We start from the raw sequence: 19,341 nt of genomic DNA, 5'->3' as shown, positions 1-19,341 counted from the left end.
CACTGATCGTTACTCCTGAAACACCGATCATAGCTGGATTCCACTATTTCAGGCATTTAGTTTATGTGAAACAGTGCGATTTCTGTGATTGGAGGTTAAGATTTGAACAGCCAATCACAACAATTGTGGATGGCGGGGTGGCGATGCCACCCCACTCCGGGGTTAAGAAAGGTCCCCAGCTGTAAGAAACAACAACAACAGAGGTCATCATTTGAAAGCCTTTGCTATGGCCACGGCAATCAGATGAATTTTAGACAGTAAAGTTACATCCCTGATAGTTAAATCCCGTAAACATAGAATGTAATTTTACTGATCGCGTTCGTGAAGAGGTTAATTATCATCTAAAATAAAACACTTTGGAGATAAAGGCCTCACTTTTTATCTTCTTATTATATGTAAAAGGGAAAGGGACATTGGGTCATTACTGACGATCAATGGACAAGGATCCTTGAAGGTGTGAGATCTGTATCCCTAGTGGACATTGTAGACTGCCAGAACTATAAATCTTCCATAAGGGATATAGGACCCCTCTGTTCCTCCACAAGGTCGGCATACGTACCGAGGACAAAGGTGAGAAGTGCTTAGCGGAAGCTGCGGATCTTAAGGCCCCGTCACACTAAGCAACATCGCTAGCAACATCGCTGCTAACGAACAACTTTTGTGACGTTGCTAGCGATGTTGCTGTGTGTGACATCCAGCAACAACCTGGCCCCTGCTGTGAGGTCGTTGGTTGTTGCTGAATGTCCTGGACCATTTTTTAGTTGTTGCTGTCCCGCTGTGAAGCACAGATCGCTGTGTGTGACAGCGAGACAGCAACAACTAAATGTGCAGGCAGCAGGAGCCGGCTTCTGCAGAGGCTGGTAACCACAGTAAACATCGGGTAACCAAGAAGCCCTGTCCTTGGTTACTCGATATTTACCTTTGTTACCAGCCTCCGCCGCTCTCACTGTCAGTGCCGGCTCCTGCTCTGTGCACATGTAGCTGCAGGACACATCGGGTTAATTAACCCGATGTGTGCTATAGCTAGGAGAGCAGGGAGCCAGCGCTAAGCATTGTGCGCTGCTCCCTGCTCTGTGCACATTTAGCTGCAGTACACATCGGGTAATTAACCCGATGTGTGCTGTAACTAGGAGAGCAGGGAGCCAGCGCTCAGTGTGCGCTGCTCCCTGATCTCTGCACGTGTAGCTCCGTGCGCTGGTAACCAAGGTAAATATCGGGTTGGTTACCCGATATTTACCTTAGTTACCAAGCGCAGCATCTTCCACGCGGCGCTGGAGGCTGGTCACTGGTTGCTGGTGAGCTCACCAGCAACTCGTGTTGCGATGCTCCAGCGATCCCTGCCAGGTCAGGTTGCTGGTGGGATCGCTGGAGCGTCGCAGTGTGACATCTCACCAGCAACCTCCTAGCAACTTACCAGCGATCCCTATCCTTGTTGGGATCGCTGGTAAGTTGCTTAGTGTGACTGGACCTTTATACACAGGCTGCGGATTATAAATACTTATTTGGAGTAAAGTTATTACAATTGTAAAATCCTATTCAGCAGGTTTGGTTGGAGACGCCAAGGTTTTATATAAGGGAATATAGAAGAACAATTGACACTGGACACACGCGGGAAAACTGCGGTAGGACGATTATTGTTTCTTACACATAAATTGATAACATTTAGATGGATTCAGACGACCCTCCGACAAAACGTGATTAACAAAGTCATTAGTACAGGACGGTATGAGAAGGGGATTTATTCTAAAAGAAACGCTGGAGCCAAAAATGAGAGAATCTGGGCCCCGGGGCTAGAGACTTCGGGCTTCCAGCGTGTCAGTACGAGACGGGGTCTTTGTCCCTGGAGCTTCTCTACTCGGTATAATGAGACTCACTGATCTTATTCATATAAAAAGCGTCTGAGTAACATAGAAACTGCCTAACTATGAGGAGCTTGTCTGATCTATAAGTTATTGTATACAAAACTATGGAGACAGCGCTATTTTTCTGTATAACATATGTGATGTTGCTGTAGCCCTAATATTTCTGTACATGACGTCTCTGTATAGATAAACCTACACCAGCATTCCAGATTGGGGAAATATGGAAAGGGGCATTTTATTTTTTATTATTATTATTATTATTATTATTAAAGCAAATGGAGAAAAAAAATAAATCAAAAACATTAGTTTAGATAATCAGACTTTATTGAAAAAATGTTTAGGGTGTCAGGTTATTGGGACAATTTAGTAAGAATTTACAATCAAACTCCCCTTAGAACCTATAATCTGTTTATTGGGGAATAGAGAAGGGAGTCAGGTCCCAATGATGGGAAAAAAACTACTAAACTTAACGAAAAGACATTTTATAAAACTCGATCACATCAGATGTTCCCACAAAGAAGGAATGGATCATAGATGGAAATAGTAATTTGTAATATGAACATGTTTATTATTGTAGTATAGAGAAGTTAGACATTGTTCAGACATGGAGATTGTGCTCTGAAAGTAACTAATGAATGTATAAATATATAACAATGTGAAATGTTCAATGCACATGGAATATTGCTTTTTATTAGATTTTTAGAAAACAGACGTCTATTACTAACTGTATATATTATAATTCTAATATAACTTCTAACGTGCTTTCCCTTTCTTCTTTCCTTACTTGCCTTTACTTTGACTGTCTCATTTGTGTTTATTTGTTCAGTTTGTTAAATCTATATTTTCTCCCCGTTTGAGTTTTTCTTAGTGGTCAACAATTTATAATATACAGTAAGTAAAACATTTTTCACCTTCTAGGTATGATAATGCCTTCTTTCTTTGTCAGTTTTAAAAGATGCTATTTGTGTGTAAAATATTTCCCTTATTCTAAACATGTCAAGGATTTCTCCCCTGTGTGAATTCTTTGGTGTTTAGTAAGATTTGATTGAGCTGCAAAACATTTCCCACATTCTGAACATGAAAAAGGCTTTACCCCTGTGTGAGTTCTCTGATGTGTAACAAGATGTGATGTTTGGTTAAAACATTTCCCACATTCTGAACATGAATATGGCTTCTGCCCTGTGTGAGTTCTCTGATGTATAACAAAATTTGATTTGCGGTTAAAACATTTCCCACATTCTGAACATGAAAAAGGCTTTTCCCCTGTATGAGTTCTCTGATGTGTAACAAGATTTGATTTTTGGTTAAAACATTTGCCACATTCTGAATATGAATATGGCTTCTGGCCTGTGTGAGTTCTCTGATGTATAACAAAATTTGATTTTCGGGTAAAACATTTCTCACATTCTGAACATGAAAACTTCTTCTCCCCTGTGTGAGTTTTCTGATGTCTAACAAGATGTGATTTTTGGTTAAAAAATGTCCCACATTCTGAACATGAATATGGCTTCTGCCCTGTGTGAGTTCTCTGATGTATAACAAGATTTCCTTCGTGGTTAAAACATTTCCCACATTCTGAACATGAATATGGCTTCTCCCCTGTGTGAGTTCTCTGATGTGTAACAAGATGTGCTTTGTGGTTAAAACATTTCCCACATTCTGAACATGAAAAAGTCTTCTCCCCTGTGTGAGTTTTCTGATGTCTAACAAGATGTGATCTTTGGTTAAAACATTTCCCACATTCTGAACATGAATATGGCTTCTGCCCTGTGTGAGTTCTCTGATGTGTAACAAAATGGGACTGATCTGCAAAACATTTCCCACATTCTGTACATGAAAAAGGCTTCTCCCCTGTGTGAGTTCTCTGATGTGTAACAAGATGTGATTTTTGGTTAAAACATTTCCCACATTCTGAACATGAATATGGCTTCTGCCCTGTGTGAGTTCTCTGATGTGTAACAAAATTTGATTTGTGGTTAAAACATTTCCCACATTCTGAAGATGAAAATGGTTTCTCCCCTGTGTGAATTCTCTGATGTATAACAAGACTTGAATTGCGTGCAAAATATTGCCCGCATTCTGAACACGAAAAAGGCTTCTCCCCCATGTGAGTTCTCTGGTAACTAACAGACTTTGAAAAAAATCTTTTCTCCCCTGTGTTAATATTTTTTGGGATTTTTCGATATTTTGAAGTTGAAAATGGCTTCTTTCCTGTAATAACACTTCCATCTTTAATGCATTTTTTGTGACAATTATTTTCCTTAATAGTCTGTGATGAATCAGAGGGTATGACTTGTTTAATAGACTCAGATGATACATTTTTGCTGTGAAGGGACGATGGTATATCTGCAATAGTGGCATTCACTTCAGTTATATCTTGCGTGATCTCAAAGTTATCTGATTTTAAAATTGAAGATGTCAGTTGTGCCTCTAATCTCCTGGTACAGTCTTCTGCCAAGAATAAAAATTATTTTTTATAATATATTCAAATTTAAGGATATAATTTATAAATTAGCTTGTAACACCTTTACTGGCGCCCACGCACAGTCCTTCACCCTTTCCACAGCGGGAACTCCAGAACACTTACCCTTCTGGCTACCCAACGGTGTCTTCAGTGTACACGGTCCCTGTTGCTATCTCCCAGGGCCTGGAAGTGTGCTTAGGGCACTCACACCTATTCTTAAAAGGTCAGCGTGCCCTAACCATGAAGTGCCTCTCAACCTATGGCTGAGAGGCACTAGGTAGTTAAGGCATCCTCCCCCCTATGGGAGGTGCCTGGGCAACATGTTGCTAGTTGTTAGATTCATTTCCTGAGTGTTATGCTATGTGTGCGAACACATGTCTGTATCCTAGTATCCACTGTGCCCGGCGGACCTGCTGCATCTATCTATACCAGCTGCACCTACCATACCTACTGCATCTATTTATAACAGCTGTGCCAGCTAGACCTGCAGTATCCTATCCCCGACCCCTGGGGCCAGCTGTTGCAGTAACGGGACTCCCTGGAGTAGCACCAGGTGGGTATCTTCTAGCACAAGCCTATTTTCACCATTAGAGACTCTCTTGAAGACAAGTTAGTTGCTTACTTACGCCTCTCATGGATGAGTCAGTGCTGTGACCCAGTGGGTCCACTCCCGCAAACACCAGCAAGTATAACATAGCTAATCAAATTTCAAGTTCTATAAATTGTGATTATTTAATAAAACAAAAAACGTTTACAATCTAAGGCTGAGGCCACACAGGGATTACTGCGAGTGCTCGCATGACACTCAGCTCATGCTCGCAGGAATGTCATGTGACTGTGCTCCGATCAGACCACAGCTGCGGAGGGGAGGGATTTATCTCACTATCTCCTCCGTTGCTGGCTAATGCGAGAATCGCACTGCTCTCGCGTTACACCGGTGTAAAGCGAGAGCAATGCGATGTTTTTCTCGCCTTATAGACTTGAATGGGTGTTAGTGAAACAAGACTGCATTCCACCCTCAGCATGCTGCGACTGTTTTCTTGCTCCGATTAGGGCTCAGAAAACAATAACTTATGGGAGATGCCCTATAGAGTAATATTGGTCCGAGTGGAATGCAATTTTTTATAGCATTCCACAAGCTCCGTATTACTCGCCATGTGTGCTGACCCTAAGGGGTACTTTGCACGCTGCGACATCGCTACTGCGATATCGTCGGGGTCAAATCAAAAGTGACGCACATTCGGCGCCGGTAACGACGTTGCAACGTGTAAAGCCTAGATGCGCCGATGAAGGATCGTAAAAGCATCGAAAAACGGTGATCTGTGTAGCGTCGGTCATTTTCATAATGTCGTACCAATAGGAGATACGATGTTGTTCCTCGTTCCTGCGGAAGCACACATCGCTGTGTGTGAAGCCGCCGGAGCGAGGAACATCTCCTTACCTGCCTCCACCGGCTATGCGGAAGGAAGGAGGTGGGCGCGATGTTTACGTCCCGCTCATCTCCGCCCCTCCGCTTCTATTGGCCGCCTGCTGTGTGACGTTGCTGTGACGCCGCACGACCCACCCCCTTAGGAAGCAGGCGGGTCGACGGCCAGAGCGACGTCGCAGGGCAGGTAATGGCGTGTGAAGCTGCCGTAGCGATAATGTTCGCTACAGCAGCTATCACAAGATATCGCATGTGTGACCGGGGCGGGTGCTATCGCACTCGGCATCGCTATCATCGGCTAGCGATGTTGCAGCGTGCAAAGTACCCCTAACAGTAGACCTCAGAGCAGGAACCAGTAGTCCATGACGTTCAACCCTCTATGTTCATTTTGCCTCCTGTATATTGGAATAATAAGCCACCAAATCATATTTTGTAGGCCAAAATTATTCCAAACTGCTTCTCCATCAGTGCAAAAATGGAAGTTTCCACAACGGTTGTAGCTGAAAGACTCTTGATTATAAATAGAGATATGGCTTCTGTAGAATCAAAATAGTAATTTACACTAAAGCAGAATACGGTAAATGCTATTTACTGACTATATGTTGTGGTATCACTATTTGTTTAAAGAGCATCAAATTCAATGTTTGATCACTTCTAATTCTTTTGCATTCTTGGTGAATTTCAGGGTTATTTTTGTTTTTTGTTTTAATAAATGGAAAACAAATCAACCTAACATTACAGCTAAGATAAAGTAGAATATGCCACAGAAAAAATCTCAGAAACACTGGGATCAGATTCAGCATTACAAAGGTGTTATCATGTAAAGTGACAGATGTCAGATTGGAGAAATGGGGCCTGGATAGGAGCAGAAAACGCTGCAGTGGAAAGCCATGAAATAAAAGCGGCTTTGGTACTAACGACTATAGAGAAAACTGTGATTATAGACAATAACACATCTACTAAAATGATCGCCCTCCACCCGACAGCCTTCACCGTCAATGATTTAGTAACTAGAGGTGCCACATCTGGAGTAATTACAGTATGTGGCTCGGGGGCTCTCGGCAATCCAAACTATTGTAGGGGCCAATATCTTCTGTCAGATGAGTTTCCTGAAGAAATATTAGACATTTATTTTCTGCCTCTCGGACTCCACAATGGACGGCTCCAGTACAAGTTCTTATATAATGGACATTTGTAGAATTCAGAGAAAATATCTTTCAGGGTCTTGAAGGTAAAAATATCAGAACTGTGTGTTAACTACTACCATTTATTTCCTAATTACATTTTGGGAATCCTGTGGGTGGGCTGCCCGGCCTCCATGAACCCACTGTGGGATAAATCTAACCCAACTCATATGTTACAGTTACCCTGTGCCCAACTTTGGATATAAACACCCCTATCAGCACATTCATCAGAAGAGAGAGAAGGAAGATCCATCAATAAGAGGCCGAGATTCTAGGAAGATGGATTCATTGCTCTCAGTGGGAGAAACAATAAAAATCTTGTAGTTATGATACTTATAAATGGCGAACAAAAATAAAATAAATCATGTTACAAAGCAAGCTTTCCAGACTACTGAGGTCTCTTCATCAACTACAAGATTATTATTTTATTTCTCCCACTGAGAGCAACCAATCTTTATTCACCTGGAGAACACGGCACCAAACTAAGAATCTAGGAGGTCACCAGCATCATTACCCTCCGCTTTCTCTTAGGGGTCCACCATACAGATTAGATTCTTCTTCCCATGATTTTCTAAGTTGTCTGCACATTCTACGTACGCTGTCATTTGGCTTTACAGATTGGAGATCTGGGCAGCTAAGGGTCAACATTTTCTAATTTCAGAGGATAGGATAGATCCTACCTGTAAGATCTGACTGATACAGATCTCACTCCAAGACAACGGCGTCCAATGCCCAAAATAAAGGGGACAGTTTTGGGTGAGGACCATGTGGTGGTCTAGCAGCAGAATGGTGACCATTTGATATGGCCGGACTACAACCCTGATAAAGCAGCCACAGCCGGTGACTGATAAGAATCTGTGACTTCTCTGCATTTAGTGGTCACTACTCACCTGGGCGGTTATCTGTAGGAATCTCCTCTTTACTCCGCTCATCACCCCTCACATATGTCTCTGTAGTATTAATATGGGGCAGATCTTCCCCCTGAAACAAATATTGTAAAAGTCACAGACAGATGGAGAAGTCCCATCTATGATCAGCTCTAATCCTGCCATCTCCACCACTCTCATTACACAAGTATAACACATATAATACTGGAGGATAAAACAAGACTGAGCACAAGACCTTCACAGCCGTCTACACATCATAGGGGGATTTCATGGCACCTTCTCTCCATCTACCTGATGATCCTGAGGAACATTGGGAGCTTCATGTTTACAGTCCTGTGGTAGAAGAGGACGGGGACATCTCTCTGGTGTTGTCCTCTTACTGGATAGAACTGGAGGAGACACATACAGGGACTGAATTCATTCCTTACATACAGATAATTATAGGCCGTGTGTATTTAGTCCTGTCTATTACCTGGTGATGTGAGGGGCTGGGGATCCTCCATCATGACGTCCTTGTACAGATCTTTGTGTCCTTCTAAATACTCCCACTCCTCCATGGAGAAATAGACGGTGACGTCCTGACACCTTACAGGAACCTGACACATACAATGATACCGTCACCCCCGATCCCTTCATAGCGTTACTGTATAATGTCCCAGCATTCCCAGCAGTGTCACCTCTCCAGTCAGCAGCTCAATCATCTTGTAGGTGAGTTCTAGGATCTTCTGGTCATTGATGTCCTCATGTATCGGGGGGTGAGGCCCCGTGATTGGGCTCAGGGGTCTTCCCCATCCCTCAGACACAGGGGCCTGACAGCGCTCACTAGAGGTCTTCTTCACTACTGTATAATCCTGGTTATGGAGAGACACAGTAATAAATCTCACTCCAGACATTTCCAGAGTCCTCACCTCTCCAGTTCTGTCCATCTGTTATTCCCATAGATAAGAATGATGTAATGTGACGTCATCAGAATCTCTCACCTCTCCAGTAAGCCGGAAGAGGATCTCTAGAGTGAGGTGTAATATCCTCTCCGCCATCTTGTCCCTGTCATTATCCATCCTGGACAGGACGTTTTCTTAAACAGAATAAAATCACTGAGAGGATCCAATATTATAATGACCTGAATGGGAAGGAGATGAGCCGATATGTAAAATTAATGGCGATAAGGGAGGTGAGATATCATTTGGGTACTAAAAATATTCAACATGAAATGTGCTATGTAAGTAGTACAACTGTAAAAGTAGTACATTATCTTTATAAAAAAAAACAATCCTTCATACGGCAATGTGAGCAGAAAAAAAAAGAGTACCGTATATGCCGGCGTATAAGACGACTGGGCGTATAAGACGACCCCCAACTTCTGCCCTAAAAATATAGAATTTGGGATATACTCACTGTATAAGACTACCCCGCTCCCAAATGAAAAAAAGTCTGCTTTGATTGCAACATGTTAATTTTAATTCCGCGAGAGCCGTACAATATGTTTTTAAAGGGCCATTGACAGATCAATCGCTCCAATGTTCACTTAGTACAGCAAGGAATGCTCCTCCCTGCTGTATAAAGCCACAACTGGACTGAAACAATGGTACTACACTCTGCTACAAACAGACACACACAACTCTGCTACAAACAGACAAACACACACAACTTTGCTACAAACAGACATACACACACAACTCTGCTACATACAGACAAACACATACAACTCTGCTACATACAGACAAACACATACAACTCTGCTACATACAGACAAACACATACAACTCTGCTACATACAGACAAACACATACAACTCTGCTACATACAGACAAACACACACAACTCTGCTACATACAGACAAACACATACAACTCTGCTACATACAGACAAACACATACAACTCTGCTACATACAGACAAACACATACAACTCTGCTACATACAGACAAATACACACAACTCTGCTGCTCTGTGGGGCCTGCACCCGCGGCTCGGCGGGTACAGCACCCGCGGCATCGGCGGGGGGGGGGGATTGGCAGGGCATACATCTGGGGGGTTAGAAGCAGCTCACCGGGGCCCATAATGGGGAGGCGGAGAGGGCATTTACCCGATTAGGTCACGGTGGAGAGGGGGCCCACACAGCGCCGGACAGAAGCTCGCCTCCTTCATCTGTGGGACTGAGAAGGCGGTAGCTCCGTCCACAGATGAAATTCAAAACAGAATGTCTGCGCGCCTTAAAGTGACGGCGCCGCAGATTGCTGCCGAGGACTGTGGTCCCCGGAACTCGGCCGGGGGCAGCAGAACTATAAAGGCGAGTGGGCCCCGGCCAAGGGACAGGGCCCCGGCATTTGCCCATAGACAGGTAGGAGCCCTGTCTGCGAGCCAGATACGGCCATCAAAAGAGCCATATCTGGCTCGCGAGCCATAGGTTCCCGACCCCTGCTGTATGATATATACCGTATTTTTCGCTTTATAAGAGGCACCTGATTATAAGACGCACCCCCAAATTTGGTGAAGGAAAAGAGAATTTTTTTTTTAATGTTAAATGGGGTCCATCTTATAATGCCAGTGTCCCTCTAACAAATCATATAGGGTATATGTCCCTCATAGCCCCCCATCCTAAAATTAGCCCCCTTAATCTGGATATGGCCCCCTTATATTGAATATAGCCCCCTTGTGATGGCACACGTTCCCCTGTGCTGCCTATGGTCCCCTATGGATTGCACACGTTCCCGTGTTAGATAACGCCCCCATGCTGCTGCCCATGGCCCCTATAGATCGCACAAGTCCCCCTGTGTTAGATATCGCCCCCATAGTGCTGCCCATGGCTCCTATATAGATCGCACAAGTCCCCCTGTGTTATATATCGCCCCCATAGTGCTGCCCATGGTCCCTATAGATCGCACAAGTCCCCCTGTGTTAGATATCGCCCCCATAGTGCTGCCCATGGCCCCTATATAGATCGCACAAGTCCCCCTGTGTTAGATATCGCCCCCATAGTGCTGCCCATGGCCCCTATAGATCGCACAAGTCCCCCTGTGTTAGATATCTCCCCCATAGTGCTGCCCATGGTCCCTATAGATCGCACAAGTCCCCCTGTGTTAGATATCGCCCCCATAGTGCTGCCCATGGCCCCTATATAGATCGCACAAGTCCCCCTGTGTTAGATATCTCCCCCATAGTGCTGCCCATGGTCCCTATAGATCGCACAAGTCCCCCTGTGTTAGATATCACCCCCATAGTGCTGCCCATGGTCCCTATAGCTCGCACAAGTCCCCCTGTGTTAGATATCGCCCCCATAGTGCTGCCCATGGCCCCTATATAGATCGCACAAGTCCCCCTGTGTTAGATATCTCCCCCATAGTGCTGCCCATGGCCCCTATATAGATCGCACAAGTCCCCCTGTGTCAGATATCGCCCCCATAGTGCTGCCCATGGCCCCTATAGATCGCACAAGTCCCCCTGTGTCAGATATGGCCCCTAGGCTGCTGCCCAAAGTAAAATAAAACCCTCTTTCCTTACCTCCTCCAGCGCTGAGCTCCCTCCTGTCTGGCTCCGTGCTTCTGTTCTTCCACTTCCTGGTTCTCAGTGCGGTCATGTGATCGGCACAGCAGCCTGAGATCTCTGCCTGATCACAGTGGAAGCAGGGACACGGGGAGAAACGCTGCAGGGGTAAGTAAAGCTTTTTTATTTTAGAATGAGCAGCAGCCTGGGGGCCAAATCTAACACAGGGGTGGGCATGTGCGATCACAGGGGGGCGCAGGCTCATATAATATGCACCGCTGCTCCAGCCCCTCACTGCGTGCGATTTCAGCACCATTGGAGATGGACAGCGGCTGTGCATATTATATGAGCAGGTGCAGGAGACAGCGTTCCCCTGTGCTCCAGAGCTGCTGCCCCCACCTCCCCTGGACGCTGCAGTGTACATATATATATACACACACACACACCCCCGTATATCCGGCGTATAAGACGACCCCCCACTGTAGCCATTATTTTAAGGGGGTAAAAAGTCGTCTTATACGCCAGTATATACTATTGCTCCCGGAATAAGAGTAGGAAGATATAAAAGTGCAAAAACAAATAATTTCCCAGTTTTTCGGTTAAGAACAGGGCAATCGGATTAGGATTCGATGTTTTAATGTTTCTAACGGAAGAAGAGGGGCCACACATGGCGTACGGATCTGTGCACTCGCTGACGCGCACAATTTACCACCTGTTTCTTGTATGAATGCAGCAAAATAGTGAAAATTAACCCCATTACAAAATGTATTCTAAACTGGTTTCAGAGCTTGTAGACTTTAACCGTGGGCAGTAACATTATCTCCTAGCGGTCATAGTCTTAATCCCCTCCCGCTGCTGCCGGAAAGCAATAAAGAAATCAAGTGTATGCCGCCCCCCAGCATCGGATAATTTCTGTGGTTTCAGCTACCAAGGGTAGCTCAGACCCTGGAGATCATGATTCGGGCAGAAAAAAATGATTTATCTCCCACTTCGCATGATCAATCATGTCAGAGGGAGATAAGTTGCCTACCCCGGTCCCCCGATGTGGCCAAAGTGCCCCCCCAGTCGCATGCCCCACCTGATCATCTAAAATGGCCGGCGCACACGCTTCGCTCATCCTCCTCCTCAAAGGTCCAGCCAGGTCACCCTGTCAATCCCCAGTCTCCTGTTACCTCCTGCAGTGACGATCCCCCACGATCCCTCATCTTCCTTCTCAGAAGATCCTGGCCACATGTGCAGAGTGGCTCTCAGATAGCACCCAGCTAGTAGTGACACTGAGCTTACTGCAGCTCACACTACCATGCTGTGGACCCGGGGAGTGTGAGTGCAGTATCACTGCACCCACACTCCTCACAAGGTGGGTTTGCACTTTCAGAAAATGGGAAATACATTCTCAAAGTGTGCCACCCATATTCTGGAAGGTCCAAAGTTGTCGTATAACCTCCAAAATGGATTATGGCAGACCGGATTTTTTTTCTTTTTAATAAATTGGTGAAAGAGGGAATGTGTTGTGGAGTGTTTTTTCAAATAATTTTTTTTTGTCTTTTTTTTATTACTGACTAGGTTAGTGCTATCGGGTATCTGATAGACGCCGTGACATCATTAACCCTAACCCAAAACAACCCCATTTATTTCCCCATTTGCCACTGCACCAGGGCAATGCAAAGAGCTGGGGCGAAGCGCCAGGATTTGCGTATCTAATGGATGCGCCACTTCTGGATGGCTGTGGCCTGCTATTTTTAGGCTGGGAAGGGCCAAATAACCATGGTTCTTTCCACCCCGAGAATACCAGACCACAGCTGTCCATTTTACCTTGGCTGGAAATCCAATTTGGGGGATATCATGGTGTGATATTGTGGGTTATCTACCATTTTGTGTGTGTTCATGTTTTGGGCGTGGTGGTCTGTCTATTCGATATATTGTGTGTCCTGTTAAGTCAGGTTATATCCCCTTGAAGTGCTCCTGTGCCTAGGTCTGGGGGAGGGGGCCTGGAATCCACCTAAACTCTTTGTTTACCTGAGAGATTAGTGATTCTGGGTGAGACTGAAGGCCCAGTCACACACAACGACTTATCTGCGATCCCGAAAACGATGCGACCTGATAGGGATTGCAGGTAAGTCGCTGGGAGGTTGCAGGTGAGATGTCACACAGTCAGATCTTACCAGCAATGCAGAACAATACAGGTCGCAGTAGCGACCTGTATAGCGATCTCAGCAGTCACTGTGACCCTGTCACACAGTGTCAAACACAGCGATGTGTCCTGCCCAGCAGGACATTGCCTTTGAAGAAAATGGCCTGGACCATTCGGCAACGACTAGAGATCTCACAGCAGGGGCCTGATCGCTAGTAGGTGTCACACATAAAAAGATCGCTAACGGGATCGCTACTGCGTCACAGAAACCGTGACTCAGCTGCGATCTCGTTATGTGTGACGGTACCTTTACAAGAGAGAAGAAACAAGATTGAACCTCTGAGGGAGTCGCTGAGGCTGCGGCCAGCACCCCAGAAAGACTGTGAGAAACCCAGAATTCCCTGGAGAAGGACTGCTGGAGGAATGTGACTGAACTCCGGGACATTTATGCCGTTTCTGGACTAGTTTTACCCTCCGTGTGGTGGATTATTTGATGGTCATTCTATATTGCATGGAATAAATATGCTTTGGATTGTTTACTCATCTCTCGCTCTGTTGATTGTGTGATATGGGAGAAGGACCCATTCACAGGGGGACCCCACTTTGTTTTAATTATTTATAAATTAAAAAAAAACTGAATGGGGAGACCTTCATTTTGGAATACCAGCCAAGGTGAAGCTGCCAGCTGTGGTCTGCAGCCGTCTGCTTTACCCTAGCTGGCTTTTTTTTTGTCTTGTTTTTTTTTTTTTAATTATTTAATTTTTTTTGGGGGGGGGCTAAATACAAGGCTAAACACCCTTTAGTGCCACATGAAAGTTACTAAATGGTGTCAGCTTAGAATATGCAGGGGGGTGGGATATTATATATGTGTTTTACATCTATTTATCCAGCCATCTATCCATCCATCCTAGCTTATTAGGCTGTGTGCCCACGATCAGGATTTGCAGCGGTTTGGACGCAGAGTGTTTTGACTGTGATGTTGTGCAGTACAAGCGCAGTAGTGGGATGTTTAGAGATCTCCTGCCCATTGTACATTCTTTTATCTGCAGCATAAACTGCCCAGCGGTGCGGCTTCCTGAGGTTTACGCAGGCTATCAATTTATGCTGTGGAGATGAGAGTGTTCTTCGCAGGGAGAATAAAGTCGCAGTGGCCTGAACCCGGATCGTGGGCACGAGCAGCTGCATTCTCGTTTTGACAACACTGGCATATGTGCAGAAGGGCTAACACTGAGTGCTAGATGCAGTATCGCCGGATTGTGGGCACACAGCCTAAAAGTGAGACATTTGTCACTACAGCAACATTTCTGTGAACTACCTGTGGAGTCAAAATGCTCACTGTAACCCTGAATAAACTTTTTGAGTGATCTAATGTCCAAAATGGGGTCACTTGTGGGGGGTTTCTGCTGTATTGGTACCTCAGGGGCCCTGCAAATGCGACATGGTGCCAGCCATTTATTTCAACGTTTCCAAAATTCACATGGGGCTCCATCCGTTCTGAGCCCCCCCGTATGTCCAAACAGAGGTTTTTGGCCACATGTGGTACCCCAATGAGCTCATACAAATTTTGTTAACAAACTGTGGTGTGCACTTTTTGGTGTTTCCTCTTGAAAAAGTGAGAAATTTGGTGCTAAAGCAACATTTTTGTTAAAAAAATGAAGATTTTCAATACAACGACCTAAGGTTATCAAGTTCTGTGAAGTACCTGTGGGTTCAAAATGCTCAATATACCTCTGGATAAAATCCTTGAGGGGTCTAGTTTCCAAAATAGGATCACTTGTGGGGGAGCTTCACTGTTTAGGCACCTTAGGGGCTCTCTAAACACGACAAGGCATTCGCTAATAATTCCTGCTAATTTTACAGTCAAATGGCGCTCCTTCCCTTTCGAGCCCTACCATGCGCCCAAACAGTTGATTTCCACCACATATGAGGTATCTGTGTACTCAGGAAAAAAATGCACCATAAAATGTATTGTGCAGTTTCTCCTGTTATCCTTATGAATAAAAGCTATCTGGTTGAAGTAACAATTTTGTGGTAAAAATTTTATTTTTTTTATTTTCACAGCTCAATATTATAAAATTCAGTGAAGCCTCCGGGGGTTCCAGGTGCTCACCAGACATCTATATAAAATCCTTGAGGGGTCTAGTATCCAAAATCGGGTCACTTGTGAGGGGATTCTGCTGTTTAGATACCTTAGGGGCCCTACAAATGCTACATGGTGCCCGCAATCTATTTCAGACAAATTTGTGTTCCAAGATTCACATATTGCTCCTTCTGTTCTGGCTCCTCCCATTTGTCCAAACAGAGATTTCTGACCACATGTGGCTATCACCGTGCTCATAAGAAAGTGGGTAATAAACCGTGGGGTCCACTTTTTGGCGTTACCTCTCGAAACCTGTCAAAGTGACACTGGTCAGAATTGTAAAAAATGGCCGAGTCATGAAGTACAAAACTGGCTCCGTCCTTAAGGGGTTAAACTGAATGTAAATGAGCCGGTCAGGAATAGCGGGAAACTGGTCCTGAACTGCTTAAAGTTGAAAATAATTGCGAAATGAAGGGGTTAATGATAATGATGATCCCAAATAATAGAGGCCCTGCACCTACCTCCACCTGCAGAGCCGCACACTAGATATATAATACCCTGCACCTACCTCCACCTGCAGAGCCGCACACTAGATATATAATACCCTGCACCTACCTCCACCTGCAGAGCCGCACACTAGATATATAATACCCTGCACCTACCTCCACCTGCAGAGCCGCACACTAGATATATAATACCCTGCACCTACCTCCACCTGCAGAGCCGCACACTAGATATATAATACCCTGCACCTACCTCCACCTGCAGAGCCGCACACTAGATATATAATACCCTGCACCTACCTCCACCTGCAGAGCCGCACACTAGATATATAATACCCTGCACCTACCTCCACCTGCAGAGCCGCACACTAGATATATAATACCCTGCACCTACCTCCACCTGCAGAGCCGCACACTAGATATATAATACCCTGCACCTACCTCCACCTGCAGAGCCGCACACTAGATATATAATACCCTGCACCTACCTCCACCTGCAGAGCCGCACACTAGATATATAATACCCTGCACCTACCTCCACCTGCAGAGCCGCACACTAGATATATAATAACCTGCACCTACCTCCACCTGCAGAGCCGCACACTAGATATATAATACCCTGCACCTACCTCCACCTGCAGAGCCGCACACTAGATATATAATACCCTGCACCTACCTCCACCTGCAGAGCCGCACACTAGATATATAATAACCTGCACCTACCTCCACCTGCAGAGCCGCACACTAGATATATAATACCCTGCACCTACCTCCACCTGCAGAGCCGCACACTAGATATATAATAACCTGCACCTACCTCCACCTGCAGAGCCGCACACTAGATATATAATACCCTGCACCTACCTCCACCTGCAGAGCCGCACACTAGATATATAATAACCTGCACCTACCTCCACCTGCAGAGCCGCACACTAGATATATAATACCCTGCACCTACCTCCACCTGCAGAGCCGCACACTAGATATATAATACCCTGCACCTACCTCCACCTGCAGAGCCGCACACTAGATATATAATACCCTGCACCTACCTCCACCTGCAGAGCCGCACACTAGATATATAATACCCTGCACCTACCTCCACCTGCAGAGCCGCACACTAGATATATAATACCCTGCACCTACCTCCACCTGCAGAGCCGCACACTAGATATATAATACCCTGCACCTACCTCCTCCTGCAGAGCCGCACACTAGATATATAATACCCTGCACCTACCTCCACCTGCAGAGCCGCACACTAGATATATAATACCCTGCACCTACCTCCACCTGCAGAGCCGCACACTAGATATATAATACCCTGCACCTACCTCCACCTGCAGAGCCGCACACTAGATATATAATACCCTGCACCTACCTCCACCTGCAGAGCCGCACACTAGATATATAATACCCTGCACCTACCTCCACCTGCAGAGCCGCACACTAGATATATAATACCCTGCACCTACCTCCTCCTGCAGAGCCGCACACTAGATATATAATAACCTGCACCTACCTCCACCTGCAGAGCCGCACACTAGATATATAATACCCTGCACCTACCTCCTCCTGCAGAGCCGCACACTAGATATATAATAACCTGCACCTACCTCCACCTGCAGAGCCGCACACTAGATATATAATACCCTGCACCTACCTCCACCTGCAGAGCCGCACACTAGATATATAATACCCTGCACCTACCTCCACCTGCAGAGCCGCACACTAGATATATAATACCCTGCACCTACCTCCACCTGCAGAGCCGCACACTAGATATATAATACCCTGCACCTACCTCCACCTGCAGAGCCGCACACTAGATATATAATACCCTGCACCTACCTCCACCTGCGGAGCCGCACACTAGATATATAATACCCTGCACCTACCTCCACCTGCGGAGCCGCACACTAGATATATAATAACCTGCACCTACCTCCACCTGCAGAGCCGCACACTAGATATATAATACCCTGCACCTACCTCCACCTGCAGAGCCGCACACTAGATATATAATGCCCTGCACCTACCTCCACCTGCAGAGCCGCACACTAGATATATAATACCCTGCACCTACCTCCACCTGCAGAGCCGCACACTAGATATATAATACCCTGCACCTACCTCCACCTGCAGAGCCGCACACTAGATATATAATACCCTGCACCTACCTCCACCTGCAGAGCCGCACACTAGATATATAATACCCTGCACCTACCTCCACCTGCAGAGCCGCACACTAGATATATAATACCCTGCACCTACCTCCACCTGCAGAGCCGCACACTAGATATATAATACCCTGCACCTACCTCCACCTGCAGAGCCGCACACTAGATATATAATACCCTGCACCTACCTCCACCTGCAGAGCCGCACACAGATATATAATACCCTGCACCTACCTCCACCTGCAGAGCCGCACACTAGATATATAATAACCTGCACCTACCTCCACCTGCAGAGCCGCACACTAGATATATAATACCCTGCACCTACCTCCACCTGCAGAGCCGCACACTAGATATATAATACCCTGCACCTACCTCCACCTGCAGAGCCGCACACTAGATATATAATACCCTGCACCTACCTCCACCTGCAGAGCCGCACACTAGATATATAATACCCTGCACCTACCTCCACCTGCAGAGCCGTACACTAGATATATAATACCCTGCACCTACCTCCACCTGCAGAGCCGCACACTAGATATATAATACCCTGCACCTACCTCCACCTGCAGAGCCGCACACTAGATATATGGCTGCTCCGTGCTTCCAGGACCTGTGATGATGTCACATGGAGGGGAGGAGTCAGGGGTCACATGGTCAGCTCCTCAGTGTATGCAGGACTCTGCTGTGCTGGTTGTCATGGTGCTGGATGAGGGGAAGTTTATGTGTGGGGTCAGGAGGGGTTTACAGTGTGGATGTAGCAGAGCCGTGTGTGTACGAGGTGTACGTAGCTGAGCCGTGTGTGTACGAGGTGTACGGAGCGGAGCCGTGTGTGTACGAGGTGTACGGAGCGGAGCCGTGTGTGTACGAGGTGTACGGAGCGGAGCCGTGTGTGTACGAGGTGTACGGAGCGGAGCCGAGTGTGTACGAGGTGTACGGAGCGGAGCCGTGTGTGTACGAGGTGTACGGAGCGGAGCCGTGTGTGTACGATGTGTACAGAGCAGAGCCGTGTGTGTACGAGGTGTACGGAGCGGAGCCGAGTTTTTACGAGGTGTACGGAGTGGAGCCGAGTTTTTACGAGGTGTACGGAGCGGAGCTGTGTGTACGAGGTGTACGGAGCAGAGCCGCGTGTGTACGAG

The 19,341-nt window shown here is 46.1% G+C and overlaps 1 protein-coding gene across 1 annotated transcript in view; it reads right to left on the bottom strand.

The window, feature by feature from the left end:
- Positions 1 to 18,811, bottom strand: part of LOC142259189 (uncharacterized) — a 48,904-nt gene extending 30,093 nt beyond the window's left edge. Inside the window, 7 exon segments of the mRNA XM_075331689.1 lie at positions 2,856 to 4,313; positions 7,827 to 7,917; positions 8,115 to 8,212; positions 8,296 to 8,419; positions 8,501 to 8,674; positions 8,804 to 8,943; positions 18,763 to 18,811. Coding sequence (XP_075187804.1) covers positions 2,856 to 4,313; positions 7,827 to 7,917; positions 8,115 to 8,212; positions 8,296 to 8,419; positions 8,501 to 8,674; positions 8,804 to 8,881 — 2,023 coding nt within the window. The 5' untranslated portion in view covers positions 8,882 to 8,943; positions 18,763 to 18,811.
- Between the last annotated feature and the right edge of the window lie 530 nt (positions 18,812 to 19,341).

Source organism: Anomaloglossus baeobatrachus (assembly GCF_048569485.1).
Source record: "Anomaloglossus baeobatrachus isolate aAnoBae1 chromosome 5 unlocalized genomic scaffold, aAnoBae1.hap1 SUPER_5_unloc_3, whole genome shotgun sequence".
Taxonomy (NCBI): Eukaryota; Metazoa; Chordata; class Amphibia; order Anura; family Aromobatidae; genus Anomaloglossus; species Anomaloglossus baeobatrachus.
This window is presented reverse-complemented; position numbering and strand designations above follow the sequence as displayed.